Source organism: Bos grunniens, chromosome 5, assembly GCF_055505025.1.
Source record: "Bos grunniens cultivar Pamir isolate PY7600 chromosome 5, Bosgru_T2T1.0, whole genome shotgun sequence".
NCBI classification, from domain to species: domain Eukaryota; kingdom Metazoa; phylum Chordata; class Mammalia; order Artiodactyla; family Bovidae; genus Bos; species Bos grunniens.
In genome coordinates, this window is record NC_141169.1 from 29,385,679 (window position 1) to 29,413,510 (window position 27,832).

Below are 27,832 nucleotides of genomic sequence, written 5' to 3' on the forward strand. Positions count from 1 at the left end.
ACAAACTCAATGACTACAGAGGCCACGTGTAAATGAGTGACAGTCAACCCTAGGATGTACTGAAGAATGCATGTGAACCATGCCTGTGGGACAGCTGATTGGATTTTGTTTTGAAGAATGAGGACCTTGGATTTTTCAAGGAAAACCAAAGATTCAGAGGTTGATGATGCCTTCTGTCGGAATGAATTCAGTTAGACACACACACACACCCCAGTGAGGAGTAATAATTCATAGCAAATGAGCTACACTGGTCCAAGGGCTGCCAGTTTTCAATCTGTGCTGTATAGTATTAATGTAGACACAAAGGTTCTTCTGTAAAATGTGCTCACCATGAGAAATGTGACTAATAGTTTTTTTTTTTTCTCCTCCTTAGGATGGTGCGCCCAAGGCTAACCATTTATGTTTGTCAGGAATCCTTGCAGCTAAGGGAGCAGCAGCAACAGCAGCAGAATCAGCAGAAGCATGAGGATGGAGACTCAAATGGTACTTTCTTCGGTAGGTTGTTCTGGACAGGCCAGGACAGATATGAAGAAAAACGAAGAGATGACTTACGAACGTGTGTGATGGGAATTTATCAGGCAGCAGAGTCAGTATTTGCTAAAAGTAATGGTAATTGCTCTAATGTTTATTGAGTTCCTAATGTACACCAGGCACTATTCTCAGCACTTTTACAGGTTTTAATTTTTACGACTGGTGTCTCCTCGTTGCAATAGATTTTATTGTTCTTCCCCAACATTTAGGTGAGGAAAATGAGGCTTAGGGATGTTAAGTAATTTGCCCCAGGTCGCACAGCTAGCAAGTGATTGAGCTGGGATTTCCATTCAGGCAGTCTGCTTCTGCATCCTTTAGAAAAAGTGGGCCTTTGTAGTGATCAGATTGCCTTTAAGAGCAGAGAAACTCTGTGCTGACTGTCTTTGCTTTCTCCCTCTTGCAGTTTACCATGCCATCTACCTAGAAGAACTGACAGCTGTTGAACTGACAGAAAAAATTGCTCAGCTTTTCAGCATTTCCCCTTGCCAGATCAGCCAGATCTACAAGCAGGGGCCAACAGGCATCCATGTGCTCATTAGCGATGAGGTAGATTGCTAGCACAGCTGAATCACCAGATGACAGTGATCTGTCTGCGCATATGATGGGAGCAGGAGCTGTTCCATGGGGGCAGCATGCTCTGTTTTCCAAGACAAGACGTTTTCAAACATTTTTGTTTGTTTACCTCCTAAGATAATTTTTTAAAAACTGCGTATCCCCTTGTACATTTTTAGATTGACTTAATAGTTTTTGTTTTAAATTTAAATAGTGGCAAAAAAAGTGCCCATTTTGGGGAGTATTATAGGATATATAAAAATGAAATGATTGCTTCACTTTTCTAACTATGTTTCATGTAACCTGAATGCAAGAGTAATTTAATACCACTGTCATCTGTTTAAAAAAATACATGAATATACTTTTTTAGCAGAATATTTATATCATGTCTTTGTTTTCTTAAGCTGGTATTTTCATTCACTTTCCACATAGAATTTCATCTTACCATAGTCTACTTTTATGCTTGAATATCTTTTATTAGTTTTTCTTACTATATTTCTTTGAAACAAAAACTTGTTTCAGTGAAAATTTAAAATTATCTGTTCTGGATAGAATTATCGCCATAATTGTACAATTGATTAAAACAACATAAATGTATTATATATTTTGATAAGTAATTGATAAACATTAAGAAAAAACTTATTAAAAGTACATCTAGGTAGTTCCCTGGTGACCTCATGGTTAGGATTCCAGGCTTTCACTGCCAAGGCCTGGTTCAATCCCTGGTCCAGGGACCACAAGTCATGTAACTTGGCCAAAAATAAATAAACACAATGAAAGTGCATATATTAATGAGATGGATGAGATTAACTGATTCCTTACCCATTCTCCCAGACACAATTAATTCATAGATAAATACTGCCTATTGATTGCTAGAATGGAATAGAGTTCAACATCAATTCCATCCTGTTTTTTTTCCCCTAGATAAGAAATACTGTGGAATCTGATTCACATAAATTGATAGATAGGAATGGATGAAGTTTGCTATAATAGCATTGCTGGATTTTTTTTTTTTAACTTCTGGGTTATGTGCCAAAAATTACATAGTGATGGTATCAAAAATTTTTTTGAATCATCTGTCACTTGACAATTTGTGGTTATGTCACTCTTCAAGTCTGGTGAAAGAATTGAAAACTTCATGGCTCCAGGACTATATCACCCAGTCATTCTAGTTCTCATTTGCAATTACACTTTTGCATGCTGAAGGCTTTTATAGCCTAGGGTAGTACATCTCCATAAGATCTCAGGAGGGTGAAACTCTTGCCTTTACTTTATAAAATGGGGAAAAGGCGTTTGAAAAGGGAAGTGAGAAAGGAAAACAAGAGGTTCTCAGGTGGTTTTAGGAGAGAACAGACATAGATGTTTAATTCCTCCCATATGGGCCTGTCTGGATCTATGTGCCCCTTGGAAAGTCCCGGGGTTAACCCAGGAAAATGCATTCTCGAACTTTAAGAAAGCTGTTTCAGAGTGTTTAGCTTTTAAAGCTTTTGAAAACTAAACAGGAGAGAAAACAAAGCAAAGGATTGTTTTTCATTTATATCTAGTATAATGAAAATCCACATAGGCAAAATAAATACAGCAAACCAAGGTTTTTAATAACCAGCAAAATTTCCTTGTTTTTTCAGATGATACAGAACTTTCAGGAAGAAGCCTGTTTTATTCTGGACACAATGAAAGGTAATAAAAAGTAAGATAAATGCCTTTTTCGAAGGAGTCTGAGCGTTTTTTAAAATAGTAATTCTTTGAGGAGAGAGGGAAAATATGAACCACCATATTTGAGATAAAGAATGTGACATTATTGGAGATTATTTCTTTATATGAATTGCCATTGTCAGAGTAGACAAAGTGTGACTTTCTGCCATCAACTTTTACCTTCCATGGACAAGTGATGAAATTGAGGCAAAATGTTGTTTTTCTAGTGTATATTTGTTACATGTATTCTGTGATAATTAATAAGTATACTACACTTTGTCCTCCTGTTTTTTCTTTCTCTAAAGAACCTTCAGTTCAGTTCAGTCAGTTCAGTCACTCAGTCGTGTCCGACTCTTTGCAACCCCAAGAATCGCAGCACACCAGGCCTCCCTGTCCATCACCAACTCCCGGAGTTCACTCAGACTCACATCCATCGAGTCAGTGATGCCATCCAGCCATCTCATCCTCTGTCATCCCCTTCTCCTCCTGCCCCCAATCCCTCCCAGCATCAGAGTCTTTTCCAATGAGTCAACTCTTCGCATGAGGTGGCCAAAGTACTGGAGTTTCAGCTTTAGCATCATTCCTTCCAAAGAAATCCCAGGGCTGATCTCCTTCAGAATGGACTGGTTGGATCTCCTTGCAGTCCAAGGGACTCTCAAGAGTCTTCTCCAACACCACAGTTCAAAAGCATCAATTCTTCGGCACTCAGCCTTCTTCACAGTCCAACTCTCACATCCGTACATGACCACTGGAAAAACCATAGTGTTTTGGAGGTGACTAAAGATGATTCTTTTTTCTTTTTCTTACAGCAGAAACCAATGATAGCTATCATATCATACTGAAGTAGATGTGGCTGCTGCTTCGTTCACCTATGGGAAATTCTCCTCTTGGAGGGGATCACAAATGGAGATTTGAACGGCTGTAGCAACCTGACCTGTCTAAGTGGGGGAGTCAGAGGCATAGGCAGAACCCCAGCCATCTATGTTGGGGCACACATGGATTTCTGCCTGACATGCATTTCTGCAACTGTTTCTTAGTTAACATTTCTGGATTCTATTGTTGTTGAATATCAATAGAAACTCCACATCATTTAGGGTGTGTGTGTAGGGCATAATGATGATGAGAATTGTGTGATGTTTAATGGAAAGATGTTAAATTTTGTGGTATGCAGCCCATGTAATTTTTTTTTCTAACATAAAAGCAAACATCTATATTCCATAAGACTAGATCCTCAATCTTTTTTGCCTGTGAAAACTTTATCAAAGAAGAGAAATGTGGAGAAAGAACAAAATTCTTCTTTTAATTCCCCCCTAATTCAATGACGAATAGTAATTTTGGCTAACATTTATTGCACATTTAGTTGTGCCAGGCAGTGTGATAAGTTCTTTAAATGGATTATCTTGTTTAAATCCTCTTAATAACCCCATATGAAGTAGGTAATGATGATCCCTAATTGAAGATAAGGAAATGGAGACACAGAGCGGCTGAGGAGCTTGCTGAGTAACAGGCAGCTGGTAGATAGGGACATGAAGCGCAGACCCAGGCGGGCTGGCTCGTGTTCACTGCTGTGACTGCCCCCTCACAGTCCTCTGTGCGTGCCATCATTTCTTACTGTGGCTCCCCTGGTGAATCACACGTAACAGTGAGCAAGAATTGACAGAGTAACACCCAAAGGGACAAACCACACCTAAATAACGACGAACCAATCAAGAGCTGCAAAAAATGAAAACACAGACACTTTCAAAGCATCATTAGTTGTCAGATTCACAGAATTTAAGGCAGTGAAAACCAGGGACTATCTGTTATTCCCCACATTCACTATTCTTGAATGACCTCAAACTATTTATTAATGAGTTAGACTAACCTCTGCTTTCTCTTTCCCCTCTGCCTCTTGTCTTGGGATAGGAAGTTCTCTTACTCATGTAGCGTTCTTTTATATAAGCTTTACAATTCATCCCCACCCCATTCACATTTTTCCCATAAACTTTAGTTCTTCTGATTGTAATTGTGTGCGCTTATGTGTGTGCATGTGTAAGACTGTGGGTCCTTTTTTCACATGTAAAGTTTTATCCAGAAATCCCTCTACATGTTATGCTGAGTTGATAAACAATAATGTTCAAAAGATTCTGTATTGGATTTGGATCTGTGTGTGTGTGTGTGTGTGTGTGTGTATTTTTAAGCATTTGATAAAGTTTAAATGTTTTTATACAGAGATTTTTGTTGTTGTTCATTAAAATCAACCTGCCAAATGGTCTTGATTTCTTTTGATTTGAAAGAAATTGAAAATTTTAAAATTGGAAAATTAAAGTCAAATGACCTTATTTAAAATTGACCTGGACAGCTTGACATATTAGGCCGAAATACTTTTTTAGTGACTGATTACTGGATGTCTGTATTTTTCTTTGGAGGGGGACATTTCTAATTGTATTATGTTCCTAAGACTGGTTCTCAGCCTCAAGGGAGTCAGCTGTCTCCCCAGCAGGCTAATTTTTATTTTTATTTATTTATTTATTCCAGTCCTCTGAATGTTAGGCTGGGAGGATTGGACTTTTAAGGTCCTTTCTAAATCTGAATCTGTGACTCTTGTTTACTGTAAATGATACACAGAATTCTATTAATATATTTACTATAAATTTTATACTTGTTAATTTTTACTTGGAGTTAGAGGATTTTTTAAGAGTAGTTCTCAGATTTATATAGAGATGAATTTATATGTTTGTAATCATAGGTCTTCAAATTAACTAGGACATCTCTTAGGCTTTCTTTAGCTCCAAAAAAAATATTTATAGTGCCAATGCTGTATAATTGGTAAGAATTGGTACAGTGATAGAACATTGTAAGTATTCAGTTTCCTTTAAAAATTTTCATTTCTTCACTATCGATCTTTTCAATTAAATGAAAAATTTAAACTAGCTTTTTCATAATGAAAGTAATACACAAATTGATAAATTCAACAATAAAGAAATTCTACTTATAATAACTATTATAACTTATGATAAAGTATAACTTTTTCTACTTATGTCCTAGTCCCACTCTATAGAGGTAGTCATTGCAAAAAGTTCCTCTCTCAAACACACAAACACACACACATATGCAGATGGGCTCATGTAGTATTAATGGTCTGCAGTTTTCTTTTTTGTGTTTAACATGTCTTGAACATCTTTCTATATTAAAATTTATAGTTTGACATCATTCTTTTGAAAAATGGCCATTCCCTATGAATGGCATTTAGGCTAAGTCCATTTAAGCACATATTCTAATAATTTTTTGCATTTATTTCTAAGATACTTTCCAAGGAATAAAGTTGGCTGGATTTTACCTCTTTAACCATGTGATAGTTGGTATTTAAAATAAAGAAGATGGTTTAATATTTCCAGTAGAGTGAGGCTATATAAGAAGGAGAAGGGTTAGACTTTAGACCCTCCTGAGAACTGTAATAGCATCCTATTTGACTTAGCATTGTCTGTACCGTCCCCTTGAAGTGTAATAGGTTCCATCCAGAAGAATCTATAGTATAAAGACTTCGATAGTTAAAAGGGAGACATTGGAAAGTAAAAGGATCATTGCAGAATTCTTATGGATTGAATACCAGTCACGACATAAAATGTGATTACTAAGTAATGAGGTCCCATATTATGCCCCAAGGATAAGAACATTTGCCCACATAAATGATTTAAGAAGCCATTTAAAGGGAGCGGAAATGGAGGTTGTCATTTTGTCTGGAGAGAGATTACAATATGACAAATACAAGACAACTAGAGTCTGAGAGACCTGAGAAAGTGAGGTCCTCATGACGGGGTGGACGTGATTCCTGGAAGTCTGGCACCGTCAGGCACTGGATACGCTATGAGGGGCAGAGCATGATCTGACCACTGTGAGTTGGAGGAGCAAGGGGAAGCTTGGCAAGTGGAGAAGGCTTGGCATAATGTCTTAGGCCTAATGAAAGAATGTTCTGAAAACCCTTTGTATCCCCAAGTGTTCTGAGAAAGTCTTTTGTATAGGGTTGCTGCAGAGATTTGGGCTGTCTTCAAACTTCCATGAAGTACTGGCTGAAGCTTCAGCATTTAGTTTTGAAAGTAACACAAATTTCAGATGCAGATATTTTAAGTCAGGACTGAGTTTTTCCTTCTCCACTAAAGCTTTTTTCTCTGGCCAATACCTAATAATTCCAGGTAACTTGGGACCCAAGAGCTCAAACTGAACCTTTGTATCATTTTTCTGGATTTTTAGTTGGCTTTCTTGGCTACGGATGATTCCTCTATGGCAATCTGATCTGTTATGGCCTCTGCTGGTCTGTTATGATAACTCCAGCCTCACCAGGAATGGCACAAATGCTCCCATCTAGCTGTATCTTTTTACTGATATATAAAACAGTCCTATTTCATTCTTCTGCTTCTCCTAAAAACTGCTCATATTTTCTCAGTTGTGAGCTAAGGTTTTTCCTGCTAAAATATATTTATTTTTATTTGTGATTAAATTTTTGTTTCATTATACAAACTCCAAGACTTAAATGAGGAAGAAAGATGCTCTATGTGATGTGAGGTTAATGGCATCAGTACTTGTTTTCTGTTCTATTAATACTTTATTTCTCCTCCTTGCTTCTTTTAATGACCTTTTACCTTTGACCTTAAACTCCCATCTATTTCTACTTCCTCCCTTTTTCCTCATCTTTCCTCTTCACTTCCAGATTTCTTCTATATTTTTCTTTATGAATACTGGCCTGTTCAACAAATTAATTTGGAAATTACAACTAAATATAGCATTTGCATTCTCAAATTCAGAGATGTAAAAGTTGTTTATGGGCTTCCCTGGTGGCCCAGTGGTATAGAATCTGCCTACCAATGTAGAAGATGTGGGTTCAATCCCTGATCTGGGAAGATCCCACATGCTGTGGAGCAACTAAGTCCTTGCACCACAACTAAAGCCTGTGCTCCAGAGCTGGGGAGACGCAACTGCTGAGCCCACTCGCCCTAGAGCTTGTGCTCCATAGCACGAGAAGCCACGATGAGCGGCCTGTGCACTGCAACTAGAGAGTAACCTCCCCTCACCACAATTAGAGAAAAGCCAGAGCAACGCTGAAGACCCAACACAGCCAACTTAAAAAAAAAAGTTGCATATGAATTACAATTTTCAGCTGGATTAATATCAATTATAAGAGAACTTGGTATTTAAAAAATACTAACGTGTTACTTACTATGTGCTATGCTGTGCTTAGTTGCTCAGTCATGTCCAACTCTTTGCAACCCCATGGACTATAGCCTGCCAGGCTCCTCTGTCCATGGGATTCTCCAGGCAAGAATACTGGAGCGGGTTGCCATATGCCCTCTAGGGGCTCTTCCCAACCTAGGGATCAAATCCAGGTCTCCTGCATTGCAGGCAGATTCTGTACCGTCTGAGCCACCAAGGAAGCCCTCAGGAGGTAAACAGCAATCTGCAGTGATTAAAATGAGGAATGTGTACCTCACCCAAACAGTACTATTTTGTATTATGTGGAATCTGTGGGGACATGAGTAATAACCTAGGTTTATTCTGTTCTGTGGATCTGTGTTTTTGTGTATTTGTGTAAGGTGAGGTACACATTCCTCATTTTAATCACTGCAGACTGCTGTTTTCTTTGAGTTCTTTTTTTTTTTAATCACTGAATCGCCAGTGAATTCTCTCTTTCTGAATTCTAATGTCTAGTTTTTCATTTAAGGGTTTAATTAATATCTTTCCTTAGACATCTGTATAACTTTGCTTGAGCCTTTCATTCACCTTTTTTAGGTTTATTAAGCTTGACTTCTCTAAATTCATCCTTGCACTCTAGCTCCTCAAAAATGGTTATTTTGCTTTATTAATAGATTTTTGTGTGTCTTACACACTTATGTACATCAATTTGTGAGTGTCTTTTTTGAAACTTTCCTTGATAAAACATACAGCTGCTTCTTGTTTGTGCTTTTCAATTGCTATGGCCCTGTCTTTCTCCCAGATTTGCTCTACTGATCTCTTTTGGTTAGTGTGGAATTAGTCACAAAGGTGCCTGTCTCTCTAGATCTGGATTCTAATTAAATGTAAATTAGTAAAGTAACATACAGCCTCAGGGCTAAATCTACAGATTCCCTATTGAAAAACAAATAACAGTGGCTTGGATTTTTATCTTAACTCTTTCTCTAAGCATCTCAGCACAGAGTATCCTCTGATCTATTCATTTTCAGCCTCCCAGGAGAGTGTACTCTTTTATCTTTTGTTTGGTAAAGAGTGGTTGATAAAATGTATACTTTGGTGTCAGATGAACCCTTGTTTAAATCTCAAATCTTGGGCTTCCTGGATGTGTCCTTGGACAAAACAATCTCTTAAACCCCAACTTTCTCATCTTAAAAAGGAAATAATTCTTAATTCATAGGGTTGTTAAGGAGATTACAAAGGATAATAAGTATAAAACAGTTATGTCTTGTTGCAGTTTTATTCCCTTGCTTAATAAATTTAGGATACTATTGAAGGCAAGATCACCTCTACAACTGAAAGACAGACGTATAAACACTGACCAGGATATAAAATTTGACCTTTGGTTTTTGTCTTTGTTGTTCTTGATCATCTGTCTTTCCTTCCTACTTGAGTTTTTTGCCCCTAAAACTCACCTAGCCATGAATTATGCATGGTCTGGAACAAAACAGTCACTCTTAGAATTAGATGTCATGTCCGTTGCTATAATTTACATATTAATATTAGCATTTCTTTTTTACTTTTCCTTATAACTTCTACTCTACTGCACTCCTAGTCATTTGACCTCCACTGGTCCTGCTTGGGCTATAAGCAGAATCACAATTATTATGAGTGAACTGGCACCATTGTAATAACTTACCTAGTGATTCTATCAAGACAATGAAATATGGTGAATAAGTGGCTCTGTGAGAAGTGGTTGTGATGTTTGTTCTAACAATCCAGATGATCTTTTTGACTGATCTATAGCTTACTGGCAAACTGGATTCTGCTGTCTTCTCAAAGGATGTGCTAACTTTGCTTTGACTGTCTTCTAATTTGGTGTCATTAACCAAGAAAGCTTGGGTATTGAGGCTCATGGTACTCTGACAAATTTCCCTAACTGACTGCTCAGATTCTAGATGTGTTGGTATATGAAACACTTTTAGCCTACCCAACATGGCCTTCGGGCTACTTTTTGTTACTCATCCCACTGACTCTAAACATTCTGGGGTCTTCTCTTCCTTTTTGATTCCTGTCTGTCCAGGAAAAACAGAATCATCAGATCAGATCAGATCAGTCGCTCAGTCGTGTCCGACTCTTTGCAACCCCATGAATCGCAGCACGCCAGGCCTCCCTGTCCATCACCAACTCCCAGAGTTCACCCAGACTCACGTCCATCGAGTCAGTGATGCCATCCAGCCATCTCATCCTCTGTCATCCCCTTCTCCTCCTGCCCCCAATCCCTCCCAGCATCAGAGTGTTTTCCAATGAGTCAACTCTTCACATGAGGTGGCCAAAGCACTGGAGTTTCAGCTTTAGCATCATTCCTTCCAAAGAAATCCCAGGGCTGATCTCCTTCAGAATGGACTGGTTGGATCTCCTTGCAGTCCAAGGGACTCTCAAGAGTCTTCTCCAACACCACAGTTCAAGAGCATCAATTCTTTGGCACTCAGCCTTCTTCACAGTCCAACTCTCACATCATACATGACCACAGGAAAAACCATGGCCTTGACTAGATGAACCTTTGTCGGCAATGTAATGTCTTTGCTTTTGAATATGCTATCTAGGTTGGTAATAACTTTCCTTCCAAGGAGTAAGCGTCTTTTAATTTCATGGCTGCAGTCACCATCTGCAGTGATTTTGGAGCCCATAAAAATAAAGTCTGACACTGTTTCTACTGTTTCTCCATCTATTTTCCATGAAGTGGTGAGACCGGATGCCATGATCTTCGTTTTCTGAATGTTGAGCTTTCAGCCAACTTTTTCACTCTCCTCTTTCACTTTCATCAAGAGGCTTTTGAGTTCCTCTTCACTTTCTGCCATAAGGGTGGTGTCATCTGCATATCTGAGGTTATTGATATTTACCCCGGCAATCTTGATTCCAGCTTGTGTTTCTTCCAGTCCAGCGTTTCTCATGACTCTGCGTATAAGTTAAATAAGCAGGGTGACAATATACAGCTTTGACGTACTCCTTTTCCTATTTGGAACCAGTCTGTTGTTCCATGTCCAGTTCTAACTGTTGCTTCCTGACCTGCATACAAATTTCTCAAGAGGCAGATCAGGTGGTCTGGTATTCCCATCTCTTTCAGAATTTTCCACAGTTTACTGTGATCCACACAGTCAAAGGCTTTGGCATAGTCAATAAAGCAGAAATATATGTTTTTCTGGAACTCTGTTGCTTTTTTTATGATCCAGCGGATTGTTTTTTTGTGATCTGCTTTTTTTCATTTTGCAGTATTGTATCTTGGTCTCTCTGAGTCTCTTATATCACCTAGGGGAGAGAACTTGAATTCTTGGCATTTTTCCAAGTCACTTAACCTCTCAGTTCTAAAACTGAGATGGCTTGGTACCCAGTAGATCTGGCTCATAGTTCTTGGTGGCAATGTAAGTGCACCATGCTGTGGAACCAGCCTAACCAGAGTTTAAATCCTGCCATCCATCCGTTTGATAAATAAAAAGCTCCTAAATGCCAAATACCATGCTTTGTACTTGGTGCTGAGGATTCAGTAAACAAAACAACTTCTTACTCTCATGAAATTTACTCAGTTGATAAAAGACTGAAGGATAAATATATGTCAAATGGTAAATGCTTAAGAAATATAGGGCAAGGGGCTAGATACTTAGGGGAAGCCCCATTTTAGAAATATGGTTAAGGAAGGGTCTCTGATAAGGGGACGTTTGAGCAAATATTAAGTGAAGAAGTAAGTATGGGTCTAGCTGGTGAAAGAGTGTTCCAAGGGAAAAGGCCCTGAGATGAGAGCATGATTGTCCTGTTGCAAAGAATCTAGTGGGCCAGGGCAGTTAAAACAGAGAAAGGGAGGGGAAATGTAAGAGACAAGCTGACATACAGGATGGTGGCTGGTGAGGCGAGAGGACTCACCTATATCTTACAGGGCCTTACAGGTCAAAGGAGAGACCTGTTCTTCCATTCTGAGTGAGACAAGACCAAGACTGGTGTCCTTGGCAAATGACGTACAACATTTCGATTTCTGAGTCTTCGTTCTCGGTTTTAAAAATGAGTTGCAAAATTGTGAAGATCAGAAATCACGTAAGAAAATTTGGAAAGAAAATAATCCATCAATACACACTGAAGATTACTCTGCATTGCTTCTATTTTCTTTATACTCTGGGCAGGCTGCAGCACGTCGCGCTGCTTAAGACTTAGATCCCCTGAGCGAGGATAAGGGGGATTACGTTCCTTAGACCTGGAAGTGCGGGCCTGATGAAAGGAAAAGGGGAGTTTTAGACAAGAATCTGTTTAGTCATCGAAGATCTGGAGCTGAGGGTCTCCCCTCATCCTTTTCAAAAGGCTGCAGCGACGTCAAACTCGCTTTCCCAGGCTGCAGCGGAATCACCACCTCCTGAGTCTGTTTGCCGGAGAGTTTCGGCTCTGCGCAGGTAGCCGCCTCCAACTCCCGGCATGCCGCTGGGCGTAGGGCTAGCACGTAGACTCCATTTCCCAGCCTGCCCCGGGGCTCAGTCCGGACGTGCCGGCGCCTATAAGAGCCAGAGCGCTGCGGCCGGAGCCTATTGTTAGCCGGAGCCGGGGCGGTTCTGGGCGGCTGCTGCCGGGGGGCGCCCGAGTTGTCGGAGCCGCCCGCCCTCTGCCGCCTGCCGGCCGACCTGCCCACCCATCGTCCCTCCCCGCCCTGCCGCCCTGGGAACTCCCAGACCGTCTGTGCGGCCCCGGGACTCGCTTTCTCCTCCCTCCTTCCACTTGGGCTAGGGCGGCGGCAGCGGGGGCGGCAGAGACCATCACGGGAGGAGGCAGCTGCGGCGGAGCCGGTAATGGGCCTAGGGGTGGGGGGCGGAGGGTGCCTCCTCGTCCTTTCTCGGGATCGGCCCCCGGGCGACTGTGGAGGAGTGGTCAACCCAGAGCCGCGCGGATGGAGGGGTCAGAAATGAGGGAGGCACGGACGGCAGCGGTCGGGGGGCGGGGAGCTAGAGCGCCGCCGGGAAGGGAAAGAGTCGGGAGAGGCGTGGGAGCCAGGGGCACGGAGGACGCGGGCCCGGACTGCGGGGGCAGCTTAAGGGAGACCGACCAGCGGCTTAGAAGCCGGCAGGAATTCGGATTGCGGGTTGAGTTCGGAATGGAGTTGAGATGATGTAGGATGGAGGGAAGTGAAGGAAGGGGAGGGGGGAAATAGAACAAAATGTGGGAGGAGTGGTTGGGAATTTGTGGGTAGCAGGCAGGAAAGGATGGGAAGCTGGGTACGGGCTGCAGACGCTTGGAGGGAGCAGGAAGGTTCGCAGGAGTCAGAGTGAAAAGGTACCCCAGCGCTGAAGGGTTCAGCGGGGGTGTCTTATGAAGGGGAACTGGTGACTGGACACGTCCTTTCAACCCAGGTTCCTGAGGTCTCCCATTTCTTTGCGGCGTTGTGTGGGAAAACGAAAGCATCAGTTGCCCTAGTTGTTAGTTGGATCTTTTTTCACAGGCCCAAACACGCAGCCGACTGCCATCCATTCCTTTTAGTACGGTCTTGATTCATCCTTTTAAAGGGAGCTAGAGTGGCAATGTGACACATACACGGTTCTTAAGTATGAAACGTTAGAAGTTATCCCCGAGAGACACAGTGCCCCCATGTCTTGCAGTTTTCAGTTCAAGGTAAATCCATCGTTAATTCAGATTTTCCTTTTCTTTTACCGACTTTCCAATTTGCCAATGTCCAGAGCCAGGAGGATGTTGATGTGTGCCAGAGTTATAAACGACTGGAGATCCTTGAGAATTCATGGGTCCTGCAGCACCATGTTCCAGGTCTCCCACAAAGATCTCATGCCCTTCATAGGATGGGAGTTTAGACACGGAAAGCCAGAACCTAACCTTGTGTCAGTGACCGGATGAAACCAGAGAGGGAGGGTTGGCGGGCAAAAGCTTCCTTGAAATTCCTAGTTTAAACAAAATGTTTTCACTTGAGCACCTTGTGAGTTCATGATCCTGGTTATCACAAGGACACATGGAGCCACAAAATTCATAGTATTTGAGGAGCAGCTCACATTGTTTTGTAAAAGGAGAAGCAGGACTGGTCATCTTATTTAGGTTGATCTTAACACTTAGCAACAAGCTTTCCTTCCTCTAATCCAGCTACACATGGTAGCACTGACATCTTACTAGAGATTTTCGGCCCTTGACCTTTAGCAGAAGGTTGGGTTCCAGTCGAGTAGAAGTGGGCTGTGAGAGGTACCTCGTCTTATTTTGGACTCATTTAGGAGAGAGATTTCATTACCTAAACTCTGTCAATACGTTCTGCATCCACAGAATTAGGGGAGGGGCAGTTCCTTTCTTGGTAGTCTCACATATGCTGGGTTTTGGGGTTTGAGGGCGGTTATAGGAATCCTCATAGGCCTGAAAAGGCTTAAGCTTAGTACTAAAATACATACATGCTGTAAATCTGTTTTATTTGATGCTAGCCTAATCTTTTCTATATACTATGGATCTGAATTATTTTGTATACCTTTGGGAAATGTTCAACTAGCAGAAATACTTAAGAAAAGGCAGTAAGGCATGCAGCTAGAAAGTGTCAGCTGACCTTTCATTTTAATGGCACAAAAGCTTTTATAGAGGTTTGCATTATTTTCTCCAAAAGCATTTATTCTTTGAGTTGGTCATTTTGACAGTTAACTGTCAGTTATGACCTGCATTTCCAATCTCATCTTATTTCGGTATGGGTTAAGTGCTTGGAGTATAAGTTAAAAGTGTTTTTCTTGAACCTAGGCATTGATCCTCTGCCAAAGAATAAATAGTTGAGAGAGGTGGGGATGACTGATTTCTAACTGTGGTTGGAAAGGAAGTTGAATTGATAAATTGGAAAGTGGAATCCATTGTTGTTATTGCTGTTTCAGAGAAGGATTTCTTCAGGTCACAGTGGAAGTGGATGGGAGGTTTCTTGGTGCCCGGTGGACATCTTTATCTCACAAGTCAAGTTCACTCTGGAAAGCTGGGTTGAAATTTTAAGTTATACTGGTTCTCAGGACAGAATTTTGGGTTTTTTTTTTCTTTTTATTTATTTTTTGATAAGAATGGGTTAATGGCAGAAAAAGTGATGCTAACATCCTGGATAGGGTGAAAAGAGCTCAGTCAGTATGCACATTACTTAGATATATAGCCATTCAGATGATTCTCAGACATTTTAAGGAAAATATTTTTCTCCCAGGTTTTGCATCTTTTTTTCTTCTTTCTTACTAGCCTCCTCCTATCATTGCCCAGAAACCTCTTTTCCAGAAATGGGAGTGAGGAAGACATAGGAAAAAAAAGAATAGAGAAAGCAGCCAGCAATTCTGGCCGCCCAGAGTGCACAAAAAGTGACCTGAAGAGAAAAGATAGCCTGGGGGCACCTGGGTTAAGACAGTGGAGGATTATTTTAAAACACCATCTTGGACCAGACTCAATCACATGCAGGGCTTAAGGAGAAACATTCAGAAGGAACCCACACTACTGGAAGCAAAGGGACCCCAGAACAGAGGACAAGAAAGGACAAGGAAGCACATTTGCTTCCCTGGTGGTCCGGTGGCTAAGACTGCCTTCCAACGCAGGGGGCATTGGTTCAATCCCTGGTTGGGGAACTAAGATCCCACATGCCACAGGATGCCGCCAAAAAAATATAAATAAGTAAGACTTGTTTAAAAACTTGATTTAAAAATGAATCTATTACTCAATGGACATGAGTTTGAGTAAACTCTGGGAGTTGGTGATGGACAGGGAGGCCTGGCCTGCTGCAGTCCATGGGGTTGCAAAGAGTTGGACATGACTGAGCGACTGAACTGAACTGATGAGTACCTTCAGGCTTAGGAACAAGGCACTTCCCTAGTGGCAGTATTAACTGGTTCTCAGTTAAAACTGAAGCTGGACTTCAGTCCTTTCTAAGAAGGATTTTGAGCTCAAGTCAGCTTTTTTATATGGTCAATAAGATTTTTTGGTGGGGAGGAAATGTTGAGTTCAGTGGTCAACATTGTTTTTCTTTTTTTATTTCTCCCCCATAAGTACTCCATAGCAAGGGTCTCACCTCCAATAATAGAATGAAATGAGATTTGTTAGTTAATAAGCATCTTTAAGCCCAGCTGAAATCTTAACCTTAAATAAAAGTCATAGCTGTCTCCATTCTTAACCCACGTCCTAGGAATGTCGTGACCCAAGATCATGTCCTAAGAATGTGATCTCCTAAGATGGGTAACCTGAAGAACAAAATTGATACTTTGGGCTCATTTTTAAATTTAATTACAATTTGTATCTAGGACTTGATTTTTTTATCTTTCTGGCCAGTTTATTTCAGGAGTGTGCTGGTCTGAGACCTATGAAGACAGGTTTCTTAGGTGCATCTTGTGACTTGAATTTTTATGAGCTCTGGCTAGGTAAATTAAGAAATACCTACTTATTAGGTCTGGTTGACTGTGGAGCTGAACCAAGAGCAGGCAAATTGCTTCCAAAACACAGGCTAGAAAATCAGCACTGTAGCAGGCACCTCTTACCACCACAGTGTATTCTGGGGAGTTGCTCTGCAGTCGTGCAGCCCTGGCTTTCTGGGCAGTGTTGTTATTCCTGCTGCATAATTAGCACTAGTGAGATCATAGTCTGGGGAGATTCTGGCATTACTGAGGCAGAGCAGGGAGCTTTCGCATCATCATATGTGGCCCCGGCTCTGACAGCGTTTCTGTTGAGCAGATTCATATCCTCGGGAACTCAAGTCCAAAGATGGAGGAGAAAGATCTGTCCTTGGGAAATGGACTATCCCAGACTCCTTGGTTGTGTGGCAGCATGTTGAAAACACTGCCTGCTGTAATAATGTAACCAGAGTAAATCGTCACTTCTTTGCTATTTGTCATGCCCTTGCCAGTTTCTTTATAGAGGGCAAGGTTTGTAAAGGGAAGCCTTGCAGAGAGGATGATGGTAGGTCAAGCGAGCCCAGGTTTATGGAGCAGTAGGCAATTGGGAAAGAGTCTGGGTTTCTAATCTTCAGTCCATTCCTTCCCCCCATACCAACCCAACCCCCCCTTCAGTCCATTCTTTAGAATCTAATTTGTCCTTTTCAGGAGCCTGGTGAGACACTTTACATTTGTGAAGATCTGAATAAAGCATTTCCCTGTCAGTGTACTTTGAAATTGAAAGCCTACAGCAGTGTTTCCCAAAGTGTGTTCCGAATCCTTTGCCCTGTAAGATACTCTAGAAACAGAGGATTACAGATGTGCGGAAGCCCTGCCTTCTGTTTCCTCTTACCCTTCACCAGGTTCTTTTAACATATTAAAAGTCTCTAAAAGGTCTTCGTAAAAGCAGTTTTCTTAAGTATTTTGACACAGCAGTCTTATTTCCATGTAAAAGCTATTAATATATTAATATCGTGGGGGGGGTGGGGGGTGTGTGTGTGTGTGTGTGTGTGTTAGTCGCTCAGTTGTGATGGACTGTAGCCCACCAGGGGCTTCTATGTCCATGGAATTCTCCCAGCAAGAGTACTGGAGTGGGTTGCCATTCCCTTCTCCAGAGGATCTTTCTGACCCAGGAACTGAACCTGGACATTACAAGCGAATTCTTTACCATCTGAAATTCTTTACCTGGGGGCATCAGGGAAGCCCCCCACCCCACCCCTGTCTCCAATTTTCAGATACTATAAAAATTCAGTTGTTGTAGGAGGAAACTGAGGCACACTGACACACGCCCCCTGCCCACCCCCCCACCCCCCCAACACCCCAGGCCTCTGTTAATTAATATCTGTGGAACTAGTTTATTTAGTGGATACAGTTTGGGAAATGCCAGGCTATATTTCTAGAAAAATAATTGGATCTAGTATAGGTTGAGGCATAGCCTAATTCTGCCTTTGATCCCCAGTCCCTCCTGCGGGCCCCGTGGAGAGCTCTCCTGGGCGAGCAGAAGAGCACTACTGTTAACCCAGGGCTAATGAAGCCTTGAGCCCAGCTGGCTTGGAACCAAAGGCCTTCACTCCACTGGGAAAGGTGCTGCCGTTACTCATCTCATTATTCGAAGAGTGTTTGATGCTGGAGGGGCTAGGGAGAAACAGAAGGAGGAGGGTGCTGACTGGAATAAGTAAGGATATGACCTTGTCTCAAGAGAGCAGATGTCCGTGCTAGTGACTCAGGGGCCTGCTTTCTGCACTTGGAGAGCTGTGTGCATAGACTTGGGAGTGGTCTGTCTCAGGACTGGAGCGCTGATTCCTCTTCTCCCTTGGGCAGAATCCTAATGCACCTGGCTACCTGCTGGTGAGCAGGGGCTTTGGGGCCGACGTGGTGGGCTCCCCCAAGGAAACCCCTTTGAAACCAATGGATGCATTCACGGGCTCGGGTCTCAAGAGGAAGTTTGATGATGTGGATGTGGGCTCATCAGTTTCCAACTCCGATGATGAGATCTCCAGCAGTGACAGTGCCGACAGCTGCGACAGCCTCAATCCTCCTACAGCTGCCAGCTTCACACGTGAGTGAGCCACTCCCTCCCAGCCTGCACCCAAGTCCCCCAGGCATTGGAGCCCTTTGCAGCTCTCACCACAGCTTCTGTCCAGCTTGGGGTTTTGTCCTTAGTTGTAATCTCTCCCACTCTTAGCTCCATCGTGCTCTTTGGAGGACCTCATTGCTCTAATATCATAGACTTAAGTGGGATTTATTCTAGCTGATTTTACTTGGGCTGTGGTTTTTGGGTCTCCAGAATGGGTCGAATTAAACTGAAGAAGGAGGAGTCCAGGAGTTTACCCTTTCCCACCAGAATCCCATATAGTTCCACAAAATTGTAGCTCTAGCAAGAAGTAAATGCTTACTGCCTGATAAGGCAACTGGGGCATCTCAAGGCTTCTTAATTCTTACAGCTCAGTTAGTTTCTTGGAAGGAACTTCTGATTCTGTAAATCAGGGCTTATGTGTGGGGTAAATCTGGCCCACTGCCCATTTTTGTAAATAAAGTTTTATTGGAACACAGCCACAATACCCAGTGTCTACAGTGGCTTTCATGCTATAACAGCAGAGTTGAGTAGTTACAACAGAGACCTTGTGGCCCACAAAACCTAAAATATTTATTACCTGGACCTTTACAGAAGAAGTTTGCCATTTACTGCTATAGATCAGCACTGTCCAGGGAGGATTCCCTGCTGATCTGGTGGTTAGGATTTGGCACTTTGATTGCTGTGACCCAGACTCAATCCCTGGTCAGGAAACTGACCTACAACCCGTGTAGGCCAAACATACTACATAACCTGTGTGGTATGGCCAAAACAAAACAATGCGGTCCAAAAGAATTTTCTGCTATGACAGAGTGTTCTGTATCTGTATTGTCCAGTATGGTAGGCATTAGCCATATGTGGCTATTGAGTGCTTAAAGTGTGATTAGTGTTTACCTGAGGACCTGAATTTTAAGTTTTTATTTCATTTTAATTACATTGTCACATGTGGCTAGCAGCTGCTGTATTGGACAGTGAAGTTGTGTAGATTGTTAAATCCTGAAAAGATTACCTACAGTTCTCTTCCTAACTGATCTCTAAAAATAGATTTTGTGGTCATCTGTTGGGCAGAAGTCAGCCAGGAGACAGTGGTATGGACCTGGTGATGGTCAAGGTCCTTTCCAACTGTGCATTTAAGGTTTGAAGATGTGGAAGGTCTCAAGGTACAAGGAGCACCTTTGGAGAAGAGTTGAGAGCCTAGATGGATGAGAAAGAATGAGGTCCTCCAACAGGCCCTCTCTGGGTTAATAAAACTTTCTGTGCTCCCTTCTCAGCCACATCCATCTTGAAGCGGCAGAAGCAGCTGCGGAGGAAAAATGTGCGATTTGACCAGGTGACTGTGTACTACTTTGCTCGGCGCCAGGGTTTTACCAGCGTGCCCAGCCAGGGCGGCAGCTCTCTGGGCATGGCCCAGCGCCATAACTCTGTACGCAGCTACACGCTCTGTGAGTTTGCTCAGGAGCAGGAGGTGAACCATCGGGAGATTCTTCGTGAACACTTGAAGGAGGAGAAACTCCATGCTAAGAAGATGAAGGTGCCTAAGGGGTCTGGGGTCTGATACTTGTCCTGTGTCAAGAAAAAGCAGAAAACCATCTAGGTCTATTGTGTTTTTCTTGTTTGTTTGTTTGGTTTGGTTTGGTTTGGTTTTGGACTGTTGCCTTTGGTATGTAGAGATTCCACATCTTTCTAATGAAGAATCTCAGATTTGGAATCAAATCTCAGTCTGAGACACTATTCTTGTCTGTGGTGGGGAGTCTAGCAGAGACTCCCTAGACTTCCTTCCCCTTCCCCCATCTATCAGTGTTTAAGATTTGAATGCCTACCTGAAGGCGTTCCGGTCTGCCACCCCTGGACCCTTAGGAAGCACAGTGTTTCCATTTCTCATCAAATGATTGTCCATTAGCTTGATGCACAGAACAGGTGTTGGATCTTTTGGATCCTTTGAAAGGATGCTGCCAATTCTGTACCTCCTGTTGCTTCTAGATGATAGGTTTTCAGGTATAAACAATAGCCTTACCAAATAGTTATTTTTGATTTGTATAGTACTGGGCCTGCAGTCTGATGCTGCTCTTCAAGTTTAGGAGGAGAGTAGGGCTGGAAGACCCACCTCAGATTTCTCTTTAATAGCTCCACATTTGCTCTTTGCACCATCTGGCACGCGACAGCTGTGGTTTCTACCAGTCTGCAAAATATTGCCCCTAGAGTTCCTAATTCTGAGCTTGGAGAACACTGGTTCAGGCCTGGCCGACTTTCTTGTGGGCTCAAAGTATGCAGACCCATGTTAAAACAGGTGGCTGCATTATTTCCAGGGTCATGGGTGAAATCCTGATGATACACACAACGCAGGAAAGTGGGAGAACCAGTGACAGAGGTTGTGTATGAACTAGACCTCAGTGCTCTGTCCCTTTGAGAGCTCTGTGTCTGCTGCCTGCAGTCCACGCCTCAAACCGTACACCTGTTTTTCTAACTACAGTGACATTCAGGCTTCCCCGTCTTCTGTCTGAGGAATTCCATCACTGACCTATCACCTTTCTGCTGTTATAGCAACAGCTGAGCAAATAAACTTGTCATTTGCCATGAAGGCTTTCTTCCCTTTCCCTCTGTGTCAAGAGAACATCCTTACTTTGGACCATTTTACTCTTTTCTTAGAAATCTTTCCTATCTTTAGCACTTTATAGAAGAGGCAGTTGTTCTCAAAAATAATACATTTTGCATCTCCCATATGCCATCTAATATTTGTTTTCCCTTTGGACTTCCATCCAGAAAAACAAAAACACTGCTGCTTTGCATCAGTATTAGTACCTATAATTTTTGTAACATTTTTATTACTTTCTTTGGCCTTTTATCCATATGGAATTCATTATTAACAAATAGTATGAATTGGGAATCTAACTTAATTTTTTTTTCCCCTAAAAGAATAGACAGTTGTCCCAATACCATTTAATGACTAGAATCTTTCTCACTGATTTGAAGTGTTCTTCTATTAGGCTATATTAAATTCCCTATCTACATGGTTTCTTTCTACTGCATTTCTAATCTCTTTCCTTTGATAGGATATCAAGGAGGGGAGGGAGGTGCTTCAGAGGAGGCCAGCCCTGGTGGAATGGGCAGGAGCAATGCTCAGGTCTGCAGGAAGGCCCCTCGTAGTTGGCCTGCCTGCAACAGAAATCATGGATGTGGGGTTCCCCAGAAGCACCACTTTCTCTCATTCCTCTTCTCACCTCCCCACAAACAAACAAACAGGACAGGTTTGTAGCTTATTAGCCGGGTCTGTTGCATCACATCTCTCCCGGGAGTTATTCCTTTACCAGCATTCTTCTGACTGGCTGATGAAATGAGCCAAACCCACCAGTAGCTTGGCTTTCATCCTGCCAGTAGCTTCCAGAGCCCTGGGGATCGTGAGGCCTCATTTTCTTTACCTGAACTCTCAAGTGGGTTTTCAGAACTCATTCAGCCACAAATTGTCTTCAGCCTGTCCTTCCACTCACATCGCCCTTCCTGCCTCTTTGTCCTTCTTAGCCAGAGAACCCAGATTCCTTCCTGCAGAGTACACGCAGTATTATATTTGCCACCCTACCTCACATGCAGCTTTCCTTGGAAACCAAATAAAAAGGATTAGAAGGGAGAAAGAGGGAGTTCCCTGGTGGTCCACTGGTTAGGACCTCAGTGCTTTCACTGCTGAGGGCCCAGGTTCAATCCCTGGTCCAGGAACTAAGATTCCTGAAGCCATGCAGCATGGCCAAAAAAAAGGAAAAATAATATTTCTTTTAGGCCATGGGAAGTGAGGGCTTTCTTGATAGCCATTGATAACTTGCTCACTTTTTTCTCCTCCCCATAAAATGAAGCTCTTCTGTGTGTGCTCAGATTATTACTTAGACTGTGAGGATTCAGGTTCATTGACAAAGACATGATAGGTAGTCTTGTACTACACTTAAACGTACTCTTCCCAGAATTGTGGTTTTGGGTCCTTCAGAGTGCAAGCTAACAGGTGTTTTGCAAGGCTGTTTACAGCCAAGGAATATCCATCCATTGAAGTGCCTTCTCTTCGTCCATGTATTGGATGGCAGGTTGGCTGAAGTAAGGGGTAGAAGGCTGCAAATGGAGGGTATAACTGTGGGGGAAAATTATCTTCTGGGGGGGAAGGTGAGACAGATTTGGAGAAACTGAGCCAGAAAGCTGATGTCCCTTGTGTTGACGGGCTGGTGTTGGTGCTACATAGGCTTCCTGTCCTCCTACTCTAGATTATTCTCTGGACTGACTCTCTCCAGTATGGTAGGCACTTGCCATACTAGTGGCTATTTATACTTAATTAAAATGAGATAAAGGTTGAAGTTCAGTGTGTTTACCGTGCTCAGGAGCCACATGTGCGCCGGGACATGCTGCGTGGACGTCTGCATTGTGGCAGCAGCTCACTTGGCCTGACCTGCTCTAGTTGTGCCCGGTGAGGAGGCTCCTGCTGATCCGCTCTGGCACCTGACCTTCCTTCCTGTCTCTTGGCAGCTGACCAAGAACGGAACGGTGGAATCGGTGGAGGCCGACGGCCTGACGCTGGATGATGTTTCAGATGAAGATATTGATGTGGAAAATGTGGAGGTGGATGATTACTTCTTCCTGCAGCCTCTGCCCACCAAGCGGCGACGTGCCCTGTTACGGGCTTCTGGGGTCCACCGCATCGATGCTGAAGAGAAGCAAGAACTTCGAGCCATCCGCCTGTCACGGGAAGAGTGTGGCTGTGACTGTCGACTGTATTGTGATCCAGAAGCATGTGCCTGCAGCCAGGCTGGGATTAAATGCCAGGTCAGTCCTCTCTGACCTGTGGTGGCATAGTGACCATGGTAGCATAGTGACCATAGTGTGGTCACCTGATCACAGGTGACCTGTGACCCCTGGCACCCCAGAGTCAGGGGTGTTGTCTGGTGTGGGTGCCAGTGAATGTGGCGGGTCCTTGTGTAGGGAGTAGCACTCACCATTCTATAGCCCTCCTCTGCCGACCAAGAAAACAAGTATGGCAGGATTCTTAGGCTGTGGAGATAGGGATGATTTTTTTTTTCCTGTGTCTCTCACCTCAGAGATGATAAGAAGCAGTTGTCAGCACCTGGAGGAACGGGATTAGTAAGTTTTACATTTAGTAGCTGTCCTTAAATACTGACTTGTTCCTTGTAAACAGAAGCAAAGAACTGAGGTAGGCTTTAGGTTTTATCTTACAAACACTTGCTCATGGTACCACTAGTCCATTTTTGTAAAAATCAGAATAGTCCTCAGAATCTGTAACTCAGGATCAGATTTGGGCTGAAATCCACCGCATCCTTAAAGATAGCATCGTTTCCCAGAGAGCCTCTGACAAGAGACAGTTTGGAAGACAAATCTCAACTGGAAAATGGCAAAGAATATTTATCTGGAACCTGTATACTGAGGCTATCAGTTCTGAGTCCTTGGGGTAGAATGTATCCTAAGCTTTTCTTATTTTCGGGTTGGTATCACATAACTATAACAGGTCTGACCAGATAATGCTTTTCAGACTAAGTGCCATAACGAATTGGTCTGTTACACACAAAGCTGAGGTTAGTTCTAAGAAATGGACTTTTCCCAAAAACTGGAATGGAGAGTTCTGGAAGTTGATATCATAGGAAGACCCTGTGTATTTGTCCATACTTATTGTCTATTCGCATTTTTATTTTTGGTATGGGTGGGGTTTTTTCAACTGGAGAATTCAAAGGGGAGAGGAGGAGGTAGAAAGCATGTCTTTTCCAGATATCCCTGGTGTGTAAGTCTTGATGACTGCTTGCAAACCAAACTGGCCAACCATCAGGGGAAAATGAAGCAAGGAGGGAAAACGGGCCATTATTTTGTTTGAATCGTCACTCTAGCATCTTAGCCAATAGAGGCACTTGTGCCTAGTTTCCCAAGAATGTATTGCCTTAGACTGGCTAGGTCTTCTACGTCCTTTTCCATCCCTGTCGTCAAAGAACAGGATTGGTCCCTGGCCTTTTGTTTTCTTAATAAAGTAGGTAAGTTATGGAAGAGTCTCAGGGGTCCCTGCATTTCGTTTTCTTTGAGAATTGTCAGCTTTCAGAGAGTTCTCTCTGGACTTGTAACTGGAAGGGCTCTTTGACATGATCTTTGTTTTTGTTCAGAAGAAACAAAGCCCTAGGAGAGAGATGACTTTTCTTGAGGTCACACTTACTAATTAGTGGCTGAGCTGGAATTAAAAGGCAGGTGGTGTGGTAGCTCACAGGGCAGGTTATTTTTTTTTTTTAAGGCTTTTAAACTTTGTATTTTGTATTGGGGTATAGCCAATTAGCAATGTTGTGATAGTTTCAGGTTAACAGCTAAGAAACTCAGCCACACATATACATGTATTCATTGTACCCCAAGAGGTTATGTTTTGAATCTGCTGTTTCTCTTCTAAGAAGATCTCAAACTCTGACTCCCTGTGTCTGCCAGCTAACATCTCCTATCTCATCTGGCCTCAACCACCTTGTCTTCTCAGGTGGATCGCATGTCCTTTCCATGTGGCTGCTCCCGGGATGGCTGTGGCAACATGGCTGGGCGCATTGAATTCAATCCAATCCGGGTCCGGACTCATTACCTCCACACCATCATGAAGCTGGAGCTGGAGAGCAAGCGGCAGGTGAGCCGCCCGCCAGCCCCAGATGAGGAGCCCTCTCCCACCACCAGCTGCAGCCTGGCAGCAGCACAGGGTGCGGAAACACAGGACTTCCAGGAGTTCATTGCCGAGAATGAGACGGCGGTGATGCACCTGCAGAGCGCGGAGGAACTGGAGCGGCTCAAGGCGGAGGAGGACTCCAGTGGCTCCAGTGCCAGCTTGGACTCTGGCATCGAGAGCCTGGGCGTGTGCATCCTGGAGGAGCCCCTGGCTGTCCCAGAAGAGCTGTGCCCGGGCCTCACTGCCCCCATTCTCATCCAGGCTCAGCTGCCCCCGGGCTCCTCTGTGCTGTGTTTTGCTGAGAACTCGGACCACCCGACTGCCTCGGCCGTGAACAACCCATCCTACTTGAACAGTGGGCCCCTGGTCTACTACCAGGTGGAGCAGAGGCCAGTCCTGGGGGTGAAAGGAGAGCCTGGGACAGAAGAAGGCCCACCCTCCTTCCCCAAGGAGAAGGATCTGAATGTCTTCTCTCTCCCTGTTACCTCACTGGTGGCTTGTGGCCCCACAGACCCAGCTGCCCTCTGTAAATCAGAGGTGGGGAAAACATCCACTCTAGAAGCGCTAGTGCCCGAAGATTGTAACCCCGAGGAGCCTGGGAGCGAAGACTGTCGCCCCTCCTGGTCCCTCTCGAGCCTCCCCACGTGCACGGACAGGGAAGAGGGCTGTGCAGTGGAGAAGACCGCGCCGCAGAGTGCGGACAGGCCCCCGGAGGAGCCTGCCCTGGAGCTCCCTCTGGCAGTGTGACGCAGGGGCGGAGACTGCCTCGCACCCGTTCTCTATTTATTCCCTTATTTTATCTAACACCATTTCAAAAACAAAACTGTAGAAGCAGCTGCTGCTCCTATGTTATTTTATTGGGGTCACTGGGGAAAGGGTGGGAAAGGATTGTACAAGTATTTTTTAAAGGGCCAACAGAACCAAGGAGACCAGCCCCAGTTCGATCAGGGGACAGAGTCTTGGGGCAGAGGAGGCTGCATCCTGAGCTTTCTGGGCGTTCGGAACAAAGAACTAGGATCTCATAGGAGGAGCTGGGTAATTCTAGCAGCAATTCACGTAGGGACCAGAACATCAGTTTGAACAGCATGACAAAGCCCCTTCCTCTCTTCTGAGCTCCAGGCAGGGTTAAGCTCACCTTCCTCAGCAGTTACTCTGATACCCCACTTTGGTGTGTCATAGTAATACAGTTGGAATCGTCAGCTGGTTGAGTCTAGAGAGGGGCTGAGAGTGTCTCTGCTTCTGTACAAAACCCCTAAGATCTATAAAAATTCAACCTACCTTCCCTGACCCCCCTTATTTGGTAAATAAGTTAATATTTGACATTTTTGTTCTCTGACCTGTTCCCCACACTGGGGATTCCTGGTCTTAACTTGGAAGTGTTTCTTTCACACATTTTTAGGTACTAGAGTTAAACTTGTCTTTCCCCCGCCCCCGCTTTGTCCTTTTTCCTTTGAAGGGAAAAAGCTAGATTGGCTGGGATGTGGCATCAAGAGCTCGTCTTCCCTTTGTGTCTAACCGCAGCTCCATCAGGCAGCTTTAATCTGGGGCTCACACATCCCATGGGAGGCCTATATGGAGCATTAACCTATGTCCAGAGGAGGCAGCAGGAACAGGCTGCTGTCTGGAAAGATGACTTTCTTTGTGCTGTGCTTGCCTTTTCACCTAGGTTCTTCCCCACCCTGTTCCCCACACCTCCCCCCCAAAAATTAAGCTTTAAAGGAATGTAGGATGTGGCAAGTTCACCAACTAGTGTTTTTGTGTTACCTTTCTTGTTTTTTCCTTTTGATCTACCCTCCTGATCCCTCTTGGATATACAGGGTTAGAGTTCTTATATTCACATACTGTTCCCAAGAGCTGCAAATGCTTATTGGCTTCCTCCATCTTGATATATAAAGATTGGAAGCCAAACCAGTTCCTAAATGCTTCCTGCAGCTCCCAGGTTCTAAGAAGTCAAGTTCTAACTGTAACTTTTGAGGTCTATAGAGTGGAACTCAGATTCTGTTTGTACCTTTATTAGGGGGGACATGGTTCCTGTTCTCTTATGTCCAGTTTATGTTCCAGGATGTGCTCCACTGAGCACTGAATTCTTTTCACTAGCAAAGTTACCACTGCCTCTGTTTTCATTTTTTTTTTTAAATGGCTCTTTTGCCTCTGTTTGAAAAGGGAGGCAGTAGGGAGCAAAATACTCTAGCATCCTTCACACCATGCTTCATTACTGGTATGGTTTATTAACCAGGAAAAGACAAAGTACAAACCTTTTTTTTGTTTGGTGGAGGAGGTAACTGTTCCTACTTATTTTGCTTATAAAGCCTTTTCTTGTGGTATGTTAAGGCCCCAGTGTCTGAAAGCAATCTTTATGTATGTATATCACAGTAGCATTTCACCTATCAAACCTAAACTGAGCCTGAAAGGCCTTATATTCAACATGGATACATCCTTTTAACTTATTCTGCCTCTCCTGTTCATTCCTGTTTTTGCTGGTTTTACATTTGGAGGTGAATTAATAAGCCATAGGCCCTTATCTCTCTCCTCTAGGCTCACAAAAGAGTCGAGAGTCCTAAGCACCTGTGAAATAGGTGCTATCCTCAACTGAGCTACACTCCGCCACCTTAGACTGGTCCCCTCAGATATAAGATTGAAGTTTAGTTGGGAATTTGACTCTCAAGATGAATCTTTCTAGAAGTTTGTGTCAGAAGGGGAAGGTGAGTGCTGTATCTTCCCTCCTTAGGAGGGCTCCAGCCTAAGCTAGGAAGTGGATTCACCTGTTAATAAGACATTTGGGAT

At 43.4% G+C, this 27,832-nt stretch overlaps 2 protein-coding genes across 14 annotated transcripts in view; both read left to right on the forward strand.

Moving 5' to 3' along the window:
- TFCP2 (transcription factor CP2) overlaps window positions 1-5,024 on the forward strand; it is a 52,419-nt gene extending 47,395 nt beyond the window's left edge. For 2 of the 11 annotated variants that reach the window (XM_086399415.1, XM_086399420.1), the window contains 4 exons: window positions 374-495; window positions 935-1,077; window positions 2,709-2,760; window positions 3,585-5,024. In XM_086399415.1, the coding sequence (XP_086255541.1) occupies window positions 374-495; window positions 935-1,077; window positions 2,709-2,760; window positions 3,585-3,622 (355 nt within the window). In that variant the 3' untranslated portion in view covers window positions 3,623-5,024. The remainder of the gene's footprint in view (window positions 1-373; window positions 496-934; window positions 1,078-2,708; window positions 2,761-3,584) is intronic. The other 9 variants (XM_086399416.1, XM_086399421.1, XM_086399417.1 and 6 more) reach the window with 5 other exon arrangements.
- Window positions 5,025-12,484: 7,460 nt separating this feature from the next.
- On the forward strand, window positions 12,485-25,882 carry CSRNP2 (cysteine and serine rich nuclear protein 2). Of its 3 annotated transcripts, XM_086399414.1 has the most exons (6): window positions 12,485-12,740; window positions 17,770-17,894; window positions 18,132-18,369; window positions 19,656-19,915; window positions 22,882-23,178; window positions 24,872-25,882. In XM_086399414.1, exons 3-6 carry the CDS (start codon window positions 18,219-18,221, stop codon window positions 25,793-25,795), a joined length of 1,632 nt encoding a protein of 543 aa, XP_086255540.1. In that variant the 5' UTR covers window positions 12,485-12,740; window positions 17,770-17,894; window positions 18,132-18,218; the 3' UTR covers window positions 25,796-25,882. The 3 variants fall into 3 exon arrangements, with proteins under 3 accessions (XP_086255540.1, XP_086255539.1, XP_086255538.1); XM_086399413.1 differs by lacking the exon at window positions 17,770-17,894; XM_086399412.1 differs by lacking the exons at window positions 12,485-12,740; window positions 17,770-17,894 and adding an exon at window positions 13,391-13,560.
- Window positions 25,883-27,832: the final 1,950 nt, after the last annotated feature.